The sequence below is a fragment of the Motacilla alba genome, chromosome 19 (genome assembly GCF_015832195.1).
Source record: "Motacilla alba alba isolate MOTALB_02 chromosome 19, Motacilla_alba_V1.0_pri, whole genome shotgun sequence".
Taxonomy (NCBI): domain Eukaryota; kingdom Metazoa; phylum Chordata; class Aves; order Passeriformes; family Motacillidae; genus Motacilla; species Motacilla alba.
In genome coordinates this window covers 1,947,677-1,963,986 of record NC_052034.1, presented here as the reverse complement: position 1 = coordinate 1,963,986, position 16,310 = coordinate 1,947,677, and the positions used below count along the sequence as shown (strand labels likewise).

Genomic DNA, 16,310 nt, shown 5'->3' with positions numbered 1-16,310 from the left:
AGAGTGATGGAATCAACACGAGGCTGATCTTTCTGTGCCTTGAAGGCTTTGCTTTATCAAGGGGTGATTTTCCTCCTCTCTGCCACACGATGAACATCCCACTCAAAGAGAGATGGACCTCGGTGGCAGGCTGCTCTCATGAGTCTAGAAAGGAAAAAAAAAAAAAAAAGCTTGGAGGTGTAAAACTGAAATAAAACCTCTGCTGGGAAAGCTGCCCTGCACAAAACGTTCTTTACGTGAGGATTTTCCAGTCAATTGTGGCCTTTAATAAAATCTTTGGCCAATATCACTGCATTTTATACCACCTTCACAAAGTTTCTTTAAAGCCCAGCCTAAAGCTGACTTATTTTTATTAATTACTTTTGGTGCCTTTAAGAGGAGACAAAAATATTAAAACTTGCACTGAAAGCCTATTTAAAGTAACGAATAGTTCAACATAATCTCTTACTAGGCCCAGCTTTAACAACCTGCAGGAGTTAAAAAAAAAAAAAAAAAAAAAAAAGAATTTGCTGTAAATATTAGGTTGCTAAGAGCCTGAACTGGAATATAATTTCCAAACTTGTAGAGACAACAGGTGAGAGAAAAGTGACAGCAATTCCAAGGAACTGGCCCCTCAAGGTATACCCAAAAGATTTGCACAGCAAATTACTCCACGAAGTTTTGGGGTTTTTTTAATTACTACTCTAAAAAGCATCAAATCTACCAATAAGCTGCTGGTAAAAAAAGGCTATTTCCATGTGGGAATGAGGAGGATGCTGACAGTGACCCAAGTCTTAAATCAGCAGGGGTGGTTATAATTCTCCTGTTCTACCTCTCTGGTGCTTCACAGAAGGGGAAGAGAAGCAAAACAAAACCAGAGCACAGAGTTAATTAATTGAATATTGGAAAAATTCCTGCCTGAACCTTGACGCTGCAAAGTTGAAGCACGAGATTTGATTATGATCTTTGCAGCAATATTAGGAACATGGTGAGACCACAAAGGCAATTCTGTTCTCCTCAAGGGCCCTGAAGAAGGTTTGCTCAGATTAACAGATTTCAATTCTGGAAGGATCATCTTCTCTTTCCAGGCCATGCACAAAATGTCCCAGAAGCTCAAAGAAATTATTTTTTACCAAGCAACCTAATCTTGTCTTAAAAGACTTTGACCAACAATGAGTCCTCTATTTTTATGGTGAGTGGTTCCAACATTTTGATCCTTTTATATTTATGAAATGACTTCTTGGTGCCGGACAGAATTGGTACATATTCTGCTTTTTGGCTTCTGTGTCTCTGTCAAGGACACAAAAAGGCTCATGGCCTTCAGTTACCTTCTGTCAGTAATCACCAGAGCAGTCCAAGCACCAAGAAAGTGAAAAAAAACTTTTGAGCCTTAAGTTGTAAGGTTTGTTTTCCAGGCCTAGCACTAAACTCCTCTAAGCCCTCCTCAGCAGGGCAACTCTCCCCTTCTTTGTGAGGATGCACACCAGAATGAAAACTTAAAAAAAATAATGAATTCAGTTATTTCTTTCTAAACACCACTGCAGAAAGAGCTTTTATTAGGACTTTCATCATCTATAGGCTCTCTGCATCCCATCTTTTCCCAACAAAAAACTCCACTCTGTAAGTAATTTCCTAATTCATGGTACTTAACAGATTCATTCAAAATCAGGAAAAGCAGCACAAAATTTCTCAGAAAGTGACACTTCCCCCAAAAATCTGTGTGCAGCACTGAATCACAAAGCAGCAGAGACATTTTAAGTGCGCCACAAATTGCAAAAAGCATGGAAACACTTATTTCTAAATAAGAAAAACCTGTACCAACCTTAGACACATGTTACTAAATCTAATCCTTTAAATACAAGGCAGGGAGTTATTTGATGCAGCACTAAAATAGTTGTGTTAAACACCAGGAGATACAAACTTCACTGCTGCATCTTCCTCAAATGTTTTGAACAGGTCTATCAGCCTACAAAAAAAAGTTCATCTTATCTGTGTACTTCACCATCTCCACTGAAAATATTTTTATTACTTGCCCGTGACACAAGAAATCACCAAGTCTGCAGAAATCATTTTGTAACAGGTAAAATGAGTCAGGGTTCAGGCTCAGGAATCTACTTTTTCTCCATCATAAGGAATAACTTTATTTCTGTTAGTTCATCACTGAGGCATTCCTTCCCAGGGCAGGGTCTAACTGCACCTGGAATGACCCAGGAAGGACTGGCTGAAGGAGTGATTGAGGGATTGGTTGAAGGACTGGTTTCTGTCTCCTGAATAACTCTGGCCATGGTCTGTGAGAGAACCTGCGGCCCCACAGTGACTTTTTCAGTTCTAAGTACTTTCAACAACCATTAATCCACTGCTGTTCCATGAAACTCCTTCACTTCCCGTCTGTAGCTGAAGGGTCAGACATCAACTGGGGGGGGAATTTAAGACTGGGTTTGTGCAAATATTGATTATTGCAACAGATTCTACGAGAGAAAAGTAAAAGGGGAATCCTTAAAAAATATCAGAATAGCAACCTCCAAATTCCCTGTTTTGGCAGCTCTTCCCACATCCAGCAGCACATAACATGCTTTGACTGTTGTGCTCTCCCTGCTATCCCTCGCTCTCATCATCAGAAGATTCTCTCTAGGTTTGAGGGGTTTTATTGGGTTTGTTTTTACATTTCAGGGCGCAGTGGACTGAGGAGAGCCCAGAGCCACCTCGGTGTCCCCGGCATGTGGCACTCCCGTCGCCGGAGTGTAAAACCCAGCACAAGCTGCCTCCTCAGCTGTGGCCTTTGCAGGAGACCCGGGTGTGACACACTTTCCACTCCAGTGAGACGTGCCACATGTTCCAGAGCAGAGCTGTCCCATCACATTTCCACTGGTTAATACAGCGAGATTAGCGGCAGCTCCGGAGATTTGTTTGTCTGCTTGACCGTGGCTATCACTGCGGGGAGAGCACAGCTGCAGCTCCACTCGAGGAGCAGGATCATTTTTTCTGGTATATTCTGGACTAGATTTTGCTTGTTTGTAGCTAAACAAGCATTTTATACACAATTTATGAACCTGCACTGGCTGTCTTTGATCATTCTGTGAACACGCACAAAAGTGAACCCATTTCTGTCAATCTTCATTAATGTAAGCAAAGATTAAGTTCTGACAGAATACAACTGCATTTATCATATCTCTATCAATGACTAATATTTCTGTGATCAGCTGATTAAGCCACAATCTGATGTTTCCCCCCAAAAATACAAAATTAAAGAGCTGTCTTGCCCTTCCTTCTGTCAAATGAAGCCGAACTCACCACTGAAATAAACACACATAATTTGTATTGCAGTAGGATCCACACAGATCTCCAAGATGGACCAAAATCAAAAATGCGGTATTTTTTGCATATCAAGAGACAGCCACATGTCACAGCTTAAGAGGAAAAGATCACATTTCTGGGAGCACAACTCTGAGGGCAAATTGATGCTGAAATACCTCAGCTCCAGCCAAATTCCACCAAGCACATGTAGAACCCAAACTGAGCATTTTGTGCAGCCACTTACAGCCTCAGCTAGACACAGATTTTTAAAAGTGCCAGTATTTCTAACACTCCAAAGCAATATCAGAGCTTTTTTCTTTATTCTGAGGCATTTTTACTGGCAGAATTTCCTGATTAATGGTGTATGAGAAGACAGCACAGTTAACACAGATTGCAGCTGATTATTTCAGCATATATACAATTATTGTATATATCTGAGGCACGTTCCTCTTCAACCTGTGAGCATTAGAATCCCCACCTCGTGTGCAACTGCACATTCAACAACCAGCGCTGAAAAACATTTCCCTGCTACCGCCAAAACCTTCGTGAAGAACCAAATATTTCATCCTGTTGGTTCTTGTAACCCATTTCTTTCCGTTCCAGGCTCGTTTTTTGCCCCCTTTCTGTGCTCTCCCCTCATGATTCACGAGGCTCACAGGCCCCTCGGCCTCTCCCCTCAGCACCAACAAAGGCCGCGCTAAGCCGGCGGCTCCAGGCCCGCCCACGCCGCCATCCCAGCGCCCTCAGAACCACTTTGGGGCTCCACCACTAAGCGCAAAACCTTGCCCTGACCTGTCTAAACTCAAATTCTTTTGCCCTCGGTGTCATTAACGGCGTAAGAAACCCGTGGGGTTGTGCAACACTTCATCACCTGGGCATTAAGCAGCCTCTGCCGGCGGTTGCGTGACGGAGATCATTAGAAGATGTCTGTCAGCTGCACAGGACTCTGCTAAACCTTCATTGTTTATATGCCAGTTTATGGCTCAAATGACAATTTCTGAGGAGCTTGAAAACAATCCCGTTTCAAAGAAATAATTAGAGGGTTTTAGAGTGCGTATGACTGAAGCTGAGCAGGAATGAGCTTAGAGCTTCTGGTTAAAGCACTTGAAAAGTGCTCTGAACAGCAAAGCTGCTCCGAGGTTCTGGTCACATCAGGTAGGCCAGAATTTCTCCAAGTGCCCATTAATTACATGTTCTTAGGTATTTCTTACTCAGTTTTATGACTTGAATCACAGACCATGTTCTACAGATGTGCAGAGTTCTCACCGCAGCTGAACTCACCAAAAGCTGGGTTGAAATGATGAAATAATACCTGAAAATAATTACTGTGTGGAGCCTCACGAGCAGCAAAAGGAATAGCCTGCTTTTCCTTAAAAGGGTCTTAAAGATGAAACCCTCCATGAATTGCTTAACATCAAAAACAAACTTCAGTTGATTTTACATCTTTTCTCTCAGTGAAGACAACGATGCAGCCACCTCCTCTACTGGAGCACTCTTCATTAAATTTGGAGGAATTTCCTAGTTAAAGGTGGTTGATATTCCCAGGAGGAATTACTATTGCTAAGGAAAGGCACACAGCAACACAGCATTCTCCCCAGAGAGTCACCTGATGCTGAAATGGGAGATGCAGTTGTTCAAATTGTGCAGGCAAAATTGCTTAAAACATTGTGTTATTTTATTATTGCATCACTGTAAAATATTATCATTAAAATGTTCTATTAATAATTTGAATTACCATTAATTTAAAAAATAAGTCTCTGAGCAGCCATCCAAAAATGTGTGAGGGGTCTCCTCAGGTGACATTCTAATACCTTACCTAGTCAGAATTAAAAGAAAGAAGGCATTAAGGAAGATCTTTTTTTAAGCACATGTCTTACAGCTTTTTCACAAAGCAGGAGCCTTCTAAATCTCTATTTCAAAATACTGAAGAAATATTCACTGAGTTATAAATTGAAATTTGCAAAATTAAAATTTAAAGCTAAGACACATTCATTCTGTTTAAAAAAACCAAACTAAAGAAAAATAATAATGATACCATATTTTTTAAAACTGTATTTTATTTGGTTTTTTCCTCTAATGTGGAGGTTTAAAAGCAGCTCATCCATACCTGAACGGTTGAGCTCAGCAAACTCCCGTGACATTTTGCCTGTGTATTAAACATTTTTGAAGAAAGGAAAGGAAAAGCACAGGAAGGACTCAAGAGAGCCCCTGGTAAGGGAGAAAATGGCATTCAGTAACAGATGCAAAGTTCAAATACTGTCAAGTTGGAGGGAATTACTCGAGTGGCAGCAGTTGTGTAACAACACAGAAACAAGGGCTGGAAGTTGAAGCAGTTTGCAATCAGCTGCTCCAACCAGGAGCAAGAAGTGACTGCACTTGTTTAGGAAAAAACAGATTAAAGAGCATCCTCTGTGAACCCACAGTGATCTGGTGGCTTTCAGTGGCCTCAGAAAAAGACAACTTCAATCATCCTGAAATTTCTGCTTTCCTATGTCCTTTAAATCCTTCCTACACTACAGAACACAGGAATAACCCTAAAACATATAAGAAAAGAAAATATAATCCTCAACTGCTCTCCGGCTCTGTCACATTGATTTATAACAGTTATTTCTAAGACAGACAAAAACACACAGATGCAAACAATTACTCTATTTTTGTAGGCAACAAGTGAGGTGGGTGGTAACTGAGAAATTTTGAAAAATCCTGTCACAATATTCCGTTTTTTCTGAAGTAACCCTCAGCACACAACAAACGCTCGCCACATCAGAGACTTTCCAGGGCCTGAAGGGCCACTTTGATTCCAGACCGCTGCAGGCATTAGTGGGGACGTAATTAGGGTAAAAAGTTCAACCACAGCTCCATGTCTAGAGTGCTGCCAGAAATAAATTTCCTCTCATTCACTGGTTTCTACTGTACCCTCCCTGAGAAACATATTGAAAACACATTTATCTTTGTAGAGTTTGTTCCTCTTCTAATTAACTTTATAGCGTTTACAGTATTTAATAATTTAAAGTGGAATTTAAAGTGGCCCTGGAAGTGGCAGCCCTGCCTGTAATGGTGCTGTGCATTATCTTTTCCCTGTGGTGCTTCTTTTGACAAGTTACTGGGGGCAGCTTTGTGCTCCAGCTGGTTTTATCTGGACTTCCTTCCCTCCATCCTTCCCATCCCTTCATCCCCTCCCTGCATCCCTACACACAAAGGGGTTGGAACAGCAGTAAAACAAAACTGTGCCTCAGCCTGGAAATCTGCTGTCCCAAACCTCCACTGCATCCCAAGGATGCCTTGGAAAAGGTTCATCTTTTTACAGCTTCATAAATCAAAGCTTTAGAAGGTCAAAACTACCCATGGTTCTCACTAGCCGGTCATGGTTTGACCCCAAATACTCATTTTCTCCCAGTTTTGATCCAAGATTAACAGTCTATTATAGTTCAAAGGTTATTTCTTACTCAGGTTCACGGAGACAAACATTTGGAGTATCAGAGGAACTCCAGAGCTTTCCTGCCCTTGGTTTTTACACATGGAAATACCACCTTTCTCCATTAAAGCTCCATCTCCTGGCATTGGAATCCATGAGAAAATTCACAGAATCACCAGCAAACATCACTTCAACATTACAAAGAAATACATTTTTATAATTACTGAATCAACTCACAAGAAAAAATGAAGAGCTCTTTTTAAGATGGAGATTCTATCTTTAGCACATAACTACCCCATCCAGCATCACTGAAAGGAATTTAAACTACTTTATTCCTGCCTCTCTCAGGATCTTAAAACTACCACACAACCTGCTAAGGCTAAGCTGAATTTTCCCAAAAGAAATCAGAGAGGAAAATGTTTTTCATCTGCTGGAAGGGAAGGAAGTCTTTGCAAGGCAGCTGACACCACAGAGCTCAGCAGTTAATGAGGCTTTGCAGTTATGCAGCAGCACAAGAACCTCTGGGACTCTAATCCCCAAAGGTAACAGAAATGAGAGAGTTTTGCCCAACTTTAGAGGTCCTACTGTACTTTTCAGAACAAAATCATTAAATTAAATTTGCTCTCTAGGCTTGAGAGTCTTCACAAAATCTGAGTTTTGCAGAGTCTTCAATAAAAGCCCACGAATACTTCACAAACTTCATGAAAATGTATTACATAGTGCCCAGCACAAATGAAAATCACCACCATCTGGCCCAGACCGTTTTTCTGTGTGATTTCAGAAAACAAACTGCATTTTCTACCTGCAGTGACCACACCCTTTGCACAGCCCACGGCAGGGCTGAGCCAGGTGAGCCCTCACCATCAGCACTAGGAAAAAAACAGAGGAAATTTCTGAAATTTCAGGGCATTCCAGGAAGAGTTCCCCTGAGCAGTGTCTGGGAACAAAAACTTCATTCACCAGAGCTCATTTCCTCCTCTTGGGTGACCCTTGCAGGAGCTTTGCTGTTTGTGTCTGACAAATCATTTCCCAGGCAGCTCATCTGAAGCACCAAAAGCTCCAGACACTTGGAGTGGACGCTGGATTTTAGCAATACCCAGTGATCTGCCAGACCCTGACCAGGCTCACATGACTCTGAAATATTAATTGAGAAAATATTAACGCTTTAATTGTGCTGTTACTCGTGGGAAGCTGCCTCCTAAAGCTGAGCACTCCCATGAACACATTCCTGAGCTGAAGCTGGGTTAAGGTTAGCAGGATTTCATCTGCAGTAGCCATGAGAATAAAGCACACGCTTCCTGAAAATCTGCTGTCAATTGATTTGCCTTGTAAACAGATCAGCAGGGGAAAAAAAATCGCTGGCTAGCCAAAGTTACACATTTTGTTTGCTCCAACTACTCCTCCTTCTTTAATTTACCCTAATTTCCTCTCTCCTCCCATGATTAATAAAGATTACCTCTTGCTTCTCATGCCCTTGAATGACCTCCATCCAATTCTTCAAGTCATCCAAAATTTTCCACCACTTGATACCATCAAAACAATTCATCTTTCTAAAAATATAAACTGGAAAGCCAGCACAGGCTAGAGGCTGCTGAAGGGGCCACGGCCTGAGCTCCTGCACTCTCCCTAAAGGCCTCAAACTCGTACTTGTTAATCAATTACTGACTGTTTAATTAGTTACACCTGCAGCATTAGCAGATTATCATACAGCCTGGGTAAGATCATGGCATAATCTGCTATCTTTTAGCAAAATAATTTGGCTGTTTGGACACAGGACTAGGGAACCAAAATACCAGATGCTTGTTGTAAGGATGGCTCAGAGATCCAGTACTTCCCTGCTCCTTCACGTGCTTTTATTTCCCTCCTGGAATGGTCATTTTGATTATTTTCAGCTTTCTTGTTACCTATATTATCTACTACAGGGCAAATTTGTAATTGCTCCATTTATTCTCAACTAGTTTTTCAATAATCTGAATTAAAACAGACTTATCCTGGTCGGTTTCCCTTTAAACTCCTCCATTAGTGAAACTGAAGGATTTATTTAACATTTGCATTTGAACAGAACAGAAGTAATGTATTTTGGACCTCTCTGGTGTATTTGAAAGTGTTTTTACAGATCCAGTCTGTTCCAAACTATGGCTTCAATAACCCATGTGGGGAAAGCAGGGATATCTTAATGTTTCACCACCTAGGAAACGCATTAATGTGCACCAAACCCCTCAATTAATTTTGTGTGTCTATAAAGATTTGTTTGTCTTAGCACCAGGAACAAGCAGGCATGTCTTTACAACCCTCCACAACCCCAAAATTTAGTCAGATATTCTTTCTTTTTTTGGTTTTCCTTTTAATGTGCAAATCTTGTCATCTAAGACTGCAGTTGACTGAACCAACCTCTAAACCAGCAGGGAAATACCAGCCAAAAACCACAATCTGGTTCCCATTTCTGTGTCAGGACTGCATCTTTTGGGGGGCTGTGAAAACAATTGTTTTGAAAAGATTATAGAGTGAATCATGGACTGGTTTGGGTTGGAAGGGGACCCTTAAAAATCATCCAGGCCAACCCCCCTGTGAAACATTTCAGTCATTTTACTAGCTGGAAAAATGTGACTTTTAAAATACAAAAATGTGTGTACCAGAAAATCAGATATGAGGCCAAAGCTCCATCTTGTTGATGAGTATGAAATGATCACATACAAGAACAGAAAACAAAATCTATGATCAGGAAATTCACCCGGGAGTTAATTAATAATGCTAACAACAAAGAATTATTTGGAAATGACAATATTATGGTGTTGAAAACAAAAGAGGGGCTTTTTTCTGAGGAAAGCATAAAGTGCCCAGAATCTTTGAATTATTTTCCATTAAGAGGAATAAAATAACACAATGAAAATAATTATCTTCAGGGTCTGTTCACTTCTTAGGTATCTCAGCTTCTAAAACAAGACTGTGAAGGAAGATTTTTACTAAATCAACATATCCTTTACATATATAAATAGACTGTTTGGATAAAGACAGAGCAGTATTTGCACCTCTAATTTATAAATAGTTAAACTTACAGGGCAGGGAAGAAAAGGAGAAAAATCACCATAAATACAAAAAGAAAAAAATCACTTCTCTGCTTCATGTGGATTTTAATCCAAACATTTAAGGCAGGTAACATTAATATTGCAATTTAACACAGTAATAGCAGAGAAAGGCAAAGATTTGACAGTTCTTCCTTCACACACACAGTGATTAAATTCTTAATTGAAAAAGGTGTGGCACAGAATTAGTCTTACAACTGTAAGAAGATTTACTTCAACTGCTCAGCCATTCAATGGCTGTGTAGAGGATTACCCCTGAAAAGCAAATATTTTCCTGTAGGTAGAGATATAAATCCTGTGCATTGTCTGAATCAAACATAAAATATCTCAAGGGCCTCTTTTATAAGAGCAGCGATACAACAGCTCTGGAGAGAGCACAAAACAAGCCTGTAAACTGATTTTTGTAACTCAAGGAAGGAGGTTTAACATGTATTCTGCTAACACATGTGTATTAATGCAGTGAGTGGCTGCAACAATGAAATGCTTGGTATTTGTAATTCATTTGCTGCTTGAAAAATTACTTTTTAAGACACAGAGATTACTTTAAACACTTCACAATAATAATTCTGACCCGGATAAATATGAGAAAAGGTTAATCATAAAGTTGTGATTCCACTGAGAATAAAATAAACTTAAAATACCTCTTTATTTCTTTCATATCAAGAGTCTCTTTTTTATTCCTTTCCAAAAGCTTAAGTTATAGGAAAATATATGTTGACACACCAAAAAAATAGTTTAAAACCACATCCCAGTGTTATCCCACGAAGAAGAAAGGAACAAAGCTTTAAAGATGTCATCTGCTGGGCTTTTCAGATGGCAATACCATTTATATATTCCTTTCATCCACAAAAACATTCTTACCCAGAAGATCCAATGCTTTTGCACACACCAAGCAGAGGCCTCTTCTCAGCAAAATTATCACATTTCTGAGCACCTGGCAAGAGGGAAAACAAAAGGGAAAAAAAAAGCAAATCACTATGTGCTGTTTGTACAGTTTCCAAGCTCAGGTTGGGGCCCAATTTATTGAATATAACACAGAGCTCCCAGCTTGTGCAAGATAAGGGACAGAAATTCAAATTACAGCCAGAGCTGTGAGAGATGAAAATGAGAAACAACACAAGCAGCAAAACGTGGCCAGGCCTTGGGAGTGATTTTCTGTTCATCCCCCAAGGGCTGGGATCCTGTGACTGAAACAAGTGGCTCTTGCTCACTTTTCATGGTTTTTTAGGAAGTTCTCTGCAGCCCTGCCTGGGTTCACACCTTGGTTTCCAGTTTGTAGAAATGGAACCCAGGAGTGCCAACCTCAGAGCAGCCCCTGCAGCCCCTGCCCCGTGCCCAAGAAAACAGGAGATGAAATCCAAACCACGTCAACCTGTTCCACCAGCAGGAGATTCAAACCTTTAAGAAAACAACCTCCAAGTGGAACCACAACTCCTCCAGCACATCCCATCCCATCCCCTTCTAGGGGTGCTGACACCAGCAGAGCCCAGCAGAGCTGGCTTGTGCCAGGCTGTCCCTGCCCTGGGATGCTGTCCCACACCAGGGACCAGCCCTGCTGTGCCCCAGGCTCAGTCACACCTCCACCCCAGCACAGGCAGACTGTTAGAGACGCCTCACTTCTTAAAATGGGGTTTTAAGAGTTTGGAGAACTTTGCTTTACTGCTGCGTAAACAGAAATAAAACTAAAATTGAGTTTTTAAAGAAAAAAAAAAATCTCACTTCTGCTTGTGAACAATGTTTAAGTGAATTCCAGGGTATGTTCCTACCCAACTTAAATAACAAAGTAACAACCAGCACCACCACTACTAACCTTCCTCCATTTTCTTTCAACCTTTGCCTTTTTCATTATCTGTCTCTAGGTCTGCACATGTGTGGTGAATAATGGATTTTTTTTCTCCATTATACACCAAACCCTTTGATCTCTAAAGAATATTAGTGATACAGTCTGCTCAAAATTTAAATCTTGAATAGTGCTGTACAAAACGAAATCATTTATTCAGAAAGGCACAACAATTAACAATATACATTTTGACATAGCAGACTGTTAATTATTAATGACTCAGGTACATGCATTTAATTTGTAACAAACACTGCTGAGTCCTCTCAACTGTACAAGGAAAAATCTTCCCTCCTACACCTTTGGGTATTTATAAAGTCAAATGGATCACATCAATAACTCCACCATCAACAATAGCTTTACAAATAACCTAAACCAGCCAGATGTATTTTCCTTTTATTCCTATTATTTCAAGCTCTTTGGTGAGTCAAACCTGTACTGTATGTACTGACCTGTAAATTGATAAATGAAACATAAAAGTCTTCTTAAGAGTCTGGCAACCAATTTGTTTCCCTCAATGCAGGTAACAGCTGAATTCCATTTGCTCTGCTCCCAGCACGAGGGTGAAATGCTGACTACCAGCACTGCTGACTCTGATTTAACTGCAGCCAGGATTTCACCTGAAGGATCTAACTCTACTTTTTTCCTTCTTTTTCACTAGGATATATTAGAGACACAAATTCAGATGTTTATTAATGGTCTAGTTTAATGACCAGGAAGGGGAAAAAAGGAGGAAAAACGTGGGGGGGTAGCCCAAGGAATCAAGTGCCCCAAAATCAAAAGCAATGCCAGATTTAATACCCACAGCACAGATCTGCAAAATTTCTGCAATAGGTGCTTAAAGTTCTCATTTCTGTCTATAATGACTCGAGACCCTCAATTTTAAAAAATCCATTTTCTACTTCAGTACTCTCAGAATGTAAATATTAATCGTGCAGGAAAGGATCATTACTGGGAGGCCTCTGAGGGCATTAAATCAGGTTAATAGCTGTCCCATCCATGAGATTGCACAGCGACATGTGTTGGGCTCTAATGGAGGCAGGAGCCTCTCCCAGGTCTGGGGTGGCATTTAATCCCCCAAGTTCTGCTGGATTAATTTTCATTTGTAAAATTGTGTTTATTTGCATGTGCGAGGCGCTGACGTTGCACACACCTGCTGCACACACAGTGTTTAACAAAATTGAAATGAAAAACAGCTCTCTAAATCCCCCCAAATACAAAAAGTATTGAAATCCTGTTGCAAAGTCTTTTTCTTAAACTCCTTTTATTCTAAATCCTTTTAACTCTGTCATATAACACTACAGCATTTATAAAATGCTGGAAATCCTGACAAATCACACAATTAAAGTAATGAAAACTGCCCTTCCTGCCAACAAGGCACCACCTTATCTACAGCTCCATTTAGCTAAATGATAGGTTGGGTTTTTTAAAAACCTCGCTTCAGTTAGTGTGCTTAAAATTGAAAAAAAAAAAAAAGGCACAAAAATCTCTCTGTGGCTAAATGAAATTTCATACAAATCAACATTTAGAAGTTTATGAAGTCAAAAGGTTACCCTTGCTAAGCTCCAAGCAGCTTAGCCCCTGTCCTGCTGATGAAACTGTGAACTGGGACCTCAGGGCCTGCTAAGGCCTCTCAATAATGCCAATAAAAAGAGTGCCAACGGCACCAAAACCAGCACATCTTGGTGCAGAATGAAAATGAAGCCCAGCGGATGTCACAGGAACTCCCGGGCTGCTCAGAACTCTGGCAATGCCCCTGGTTTGCCATCAGGAGGAAACGTGCTGCACCAATTTCACACTCTGACCTATTTAGCAGGGCTCAGAGGCACCACGGAGTGGATCTGCCTGGTGTGTAATTCCACGATCAGTCCCATTTAACAATGAGTGCTGCTCTGCTCCACTAAACCCCTCTCCTTTCCATCTTTTCCTTGGAAATCTTGTGGCACTTGGGGTCCTGCAGCAGCCCAGCAGTACCTGGGAATGACCCAGGCTGGAGTTCCCTCTCAGCCCAGCTGGGTGAAAGTTTCAGGTGCACGGGTCTAAAGCACCAGAAAACAGTGAAATAATTAATTTATTTCATTTATTATCTGATGAGGAAACACGGGTCAGGCCAAAGCTTGGAAGAAATTGGGACTTTACAGTGTTGCACCCCAAAATTCTCCCATCATCTCTCTAAAAGAGACTTACTTGGAGAATTCCAGTCTGTAATTTCTATAATCCACAGACATTCCCATTCATTATTATCCCAAAAACCCCAGGGAACAGTGGGCGAACAGCAGAACTCAGACACACACCTGCACAACCACCCCAAGCCTGCCTGTCCATCCAGCAGGGCCAGCCCCTCCACCACACAGAACCTGGGATTATTTTGGCCTTTTTGGGGATTTCAAACCACTGAACCACCCAAGTGGCTGAACATCCACGAAGCTCACATCTGCCTTCCTTTAGAAAGCAACCTAAACATTAGAGCTCTTGAAGTGTACCTGCACATAAACCTGAGTCAGCTTTTGAGGTTCCAATCTTCATTTTACCAACATCAAAGACGGAAGCGGTGGAGAACAGGGATAAATCTGCTGCAATATTTCAACTCTCAATGGGTTTTAGTACCTCTAAATTCTTTCTATTTCCTTTTTTTATTTGCTTTTTTCCCCACTTATAAGTCAATTTGAGTGAACAGTCAAATTCACTGAGAGATGCAGGGCTATTATATCATCTTTCTGCAAGCAGCATAATCTAGAAAATGGCAATAAATTAATTCAGCTCGCTGGAGGAATTTATTTTCATAATGCTGAAACATGGAAATGGGTTTTACAGACAACCACTGATCTAAACTTCACCACACCAGCCTGTCACCCCTTTGAGCAGGAATTGCCACACACGGAGCTGCTCCTCTGGCTTTCTGAGTTTCTTGATTGATTTTTTAAACTATGCAGCTCTACCTTGACAAATGGTTCAGCACAAGGCAAAGCAGGTATTTGGCCAGGGGCTTGTAAAATGACCTGGGATAAGTAATAAAAACTAGGAGATTGTAGCACTGACTTCCTTCAGAAAGCATCAATATTCTGATTTTGTAGGTGAAAGAACAACAAAGGTAACTGAAATAAATGTATCATTGCCTCAGCACTGACAGAAAATCCAGACCTGGACACATGGAAACAGCCCCAAGCCCAGCCCAGCCCCAGACCTGAAGTGGAGAAGAGCCAAGGATGGCTCAGAGGTACTACAGCTCAGAACTCCCGTCCCTAACACTGCCAGAGTCCAGACTGAGATGCTCTCATAGTCTAAATGTGAGCTCTGCAAGCCCAAAATCTGGTCACAGTGCAAAGCCTCAGTCTCCAAAAAGGCCATATATATATATTTATATATATATATATATGTATATTGTAAAAGGCCATATCTATTGTAAACTGCACAGAATAATTAAAGCCCTGGCTACTGAAGGCCCTGGCAGGTGTGACCTGACCACGGAGAGGGGATGATATCTGGGGGGATCAGCATTATTTACAGAAGTCCCTCCATTTCTCACGGCCATCTCCTCCAGGCTGCAGAGCAGGACATCCAAGTGATGCAGCAGAGCTGGGCCAGCCCAGGTTTGTGGCTCAGAGCAGAGCTGGGCCAGCCCAGGTTTGTGGCTCAGAGCAGAGCTGGGCCAGCCCAGGTTTGTGGCTCAGAGCAGAGCAGAGCTGGGCCAGCCCAGGTTTGTGGCTCAGAGCAGAGCTGGGCCAGCCCAGGTTTGTGGCTCAGAGCAGAGCAGAGCTGGGCCAGCCCAGGTCTGTGGCTCAGAGCAGAGCAGAGCTGGGCCAGCCCAGGTTTGTGGCTCAGAGCAGAGCAGAGCTGGGCCAGCCCAGGTTTGTGGCTCAGAGCAGAGCAGAGCTGGGCCAGCCCAGGTTTGTGGCTCAGAACAGAGCAGAGCTGGGCCAGCCCAGGTTTGTGGCTCAGAGCAGAGCAGAGCTGGGCCAGCCCAGGTTTGTGGCTCAGAGCAGAGCAGAGCTGGGCCAGCCCAGGTTTGTGGCTCAGAGCAGAGCTGGGCCAGCCCAGGTTTGTGGCTCAGAGCAGAGCTGGGCCAGCCCAGGTTTGTGGCTCAGAGCAGAGCTGGGTCAGTCCAGGTTTGTGGCTCAGAGCAGAGCTGGGCCAGCCCAGGTTTGTGGCTCAGAGCAGAGCTGGGCCAGCCCAGGTTTGTGGCTCAGAGCAGAGCTGGGCCAGCCCAGGTTTGTGGCTCAGAGCAGAGCTGGGCCAGCCCAGGTTTGTGGCTCAGAGCAGAGCACAGATGCCAGCCCCAGCAGCTCCAGGAGCCAACAAACCTACCCAGGCTCCTGCTGCCAGCAGCACCAGGACCTGCTGCAGGAGATCCCCTGCATGAAATAATGCCTCTGAAACAAGGCTCCATTATGCCACGAGGCACACCACCAGGCAGAGGATCTAACATCAAAGGGCTGCAGGTTTTTAATGAAATAGTTGACAAACTATTAAGTTCTGCTGCTGTAAAGTCACCAAGTCAAAGCCATGAGCTTTCCTTTCACACCTGGGAATGAGCTGCTTATCAGCAGCTCAGATCTGTTTCTAGGAACGTGCCAAATCCATCCACCAGGAGACTCCTATTTTCAATAATTCCCTTTTTACAGCTTTACAGTAAAACAGTGTTTGAGCCTGCTGATGGTAATCAGCTTCTCCTTTACAAATTCCTTTTATTTCGTTCAGAATC

General features: G+C 42.1%; 1 protein-coding gene across 12 annotated transcripts in view; it reads right to left on the bottom strand.

Annotated features, from left to right (window-relative positions):
- BCAS3 (BCAS3 microtubule associated cell migration factor) overlaps window positions 1-16,310 on the bottom strand; it is a 297,010-nt gene that overhangs the window by 264,574 nt on the left and 16,126 nt on the right. For all 12 annotated transcript variants that reach the window (XM_038157808.1, XM_038157814.1, XM_038157812.1 and 9 more), the window contains exon 7: window positions 10,633-10,705. In XM_038157808.1, coding sequence (XP_038013736.1) covers window positions 10,633-10,705 — 73 coding nt within the window. The remainder of the gene's footprint in view (window positions 1-10,632; window positions 10,706-16,310) is intronic.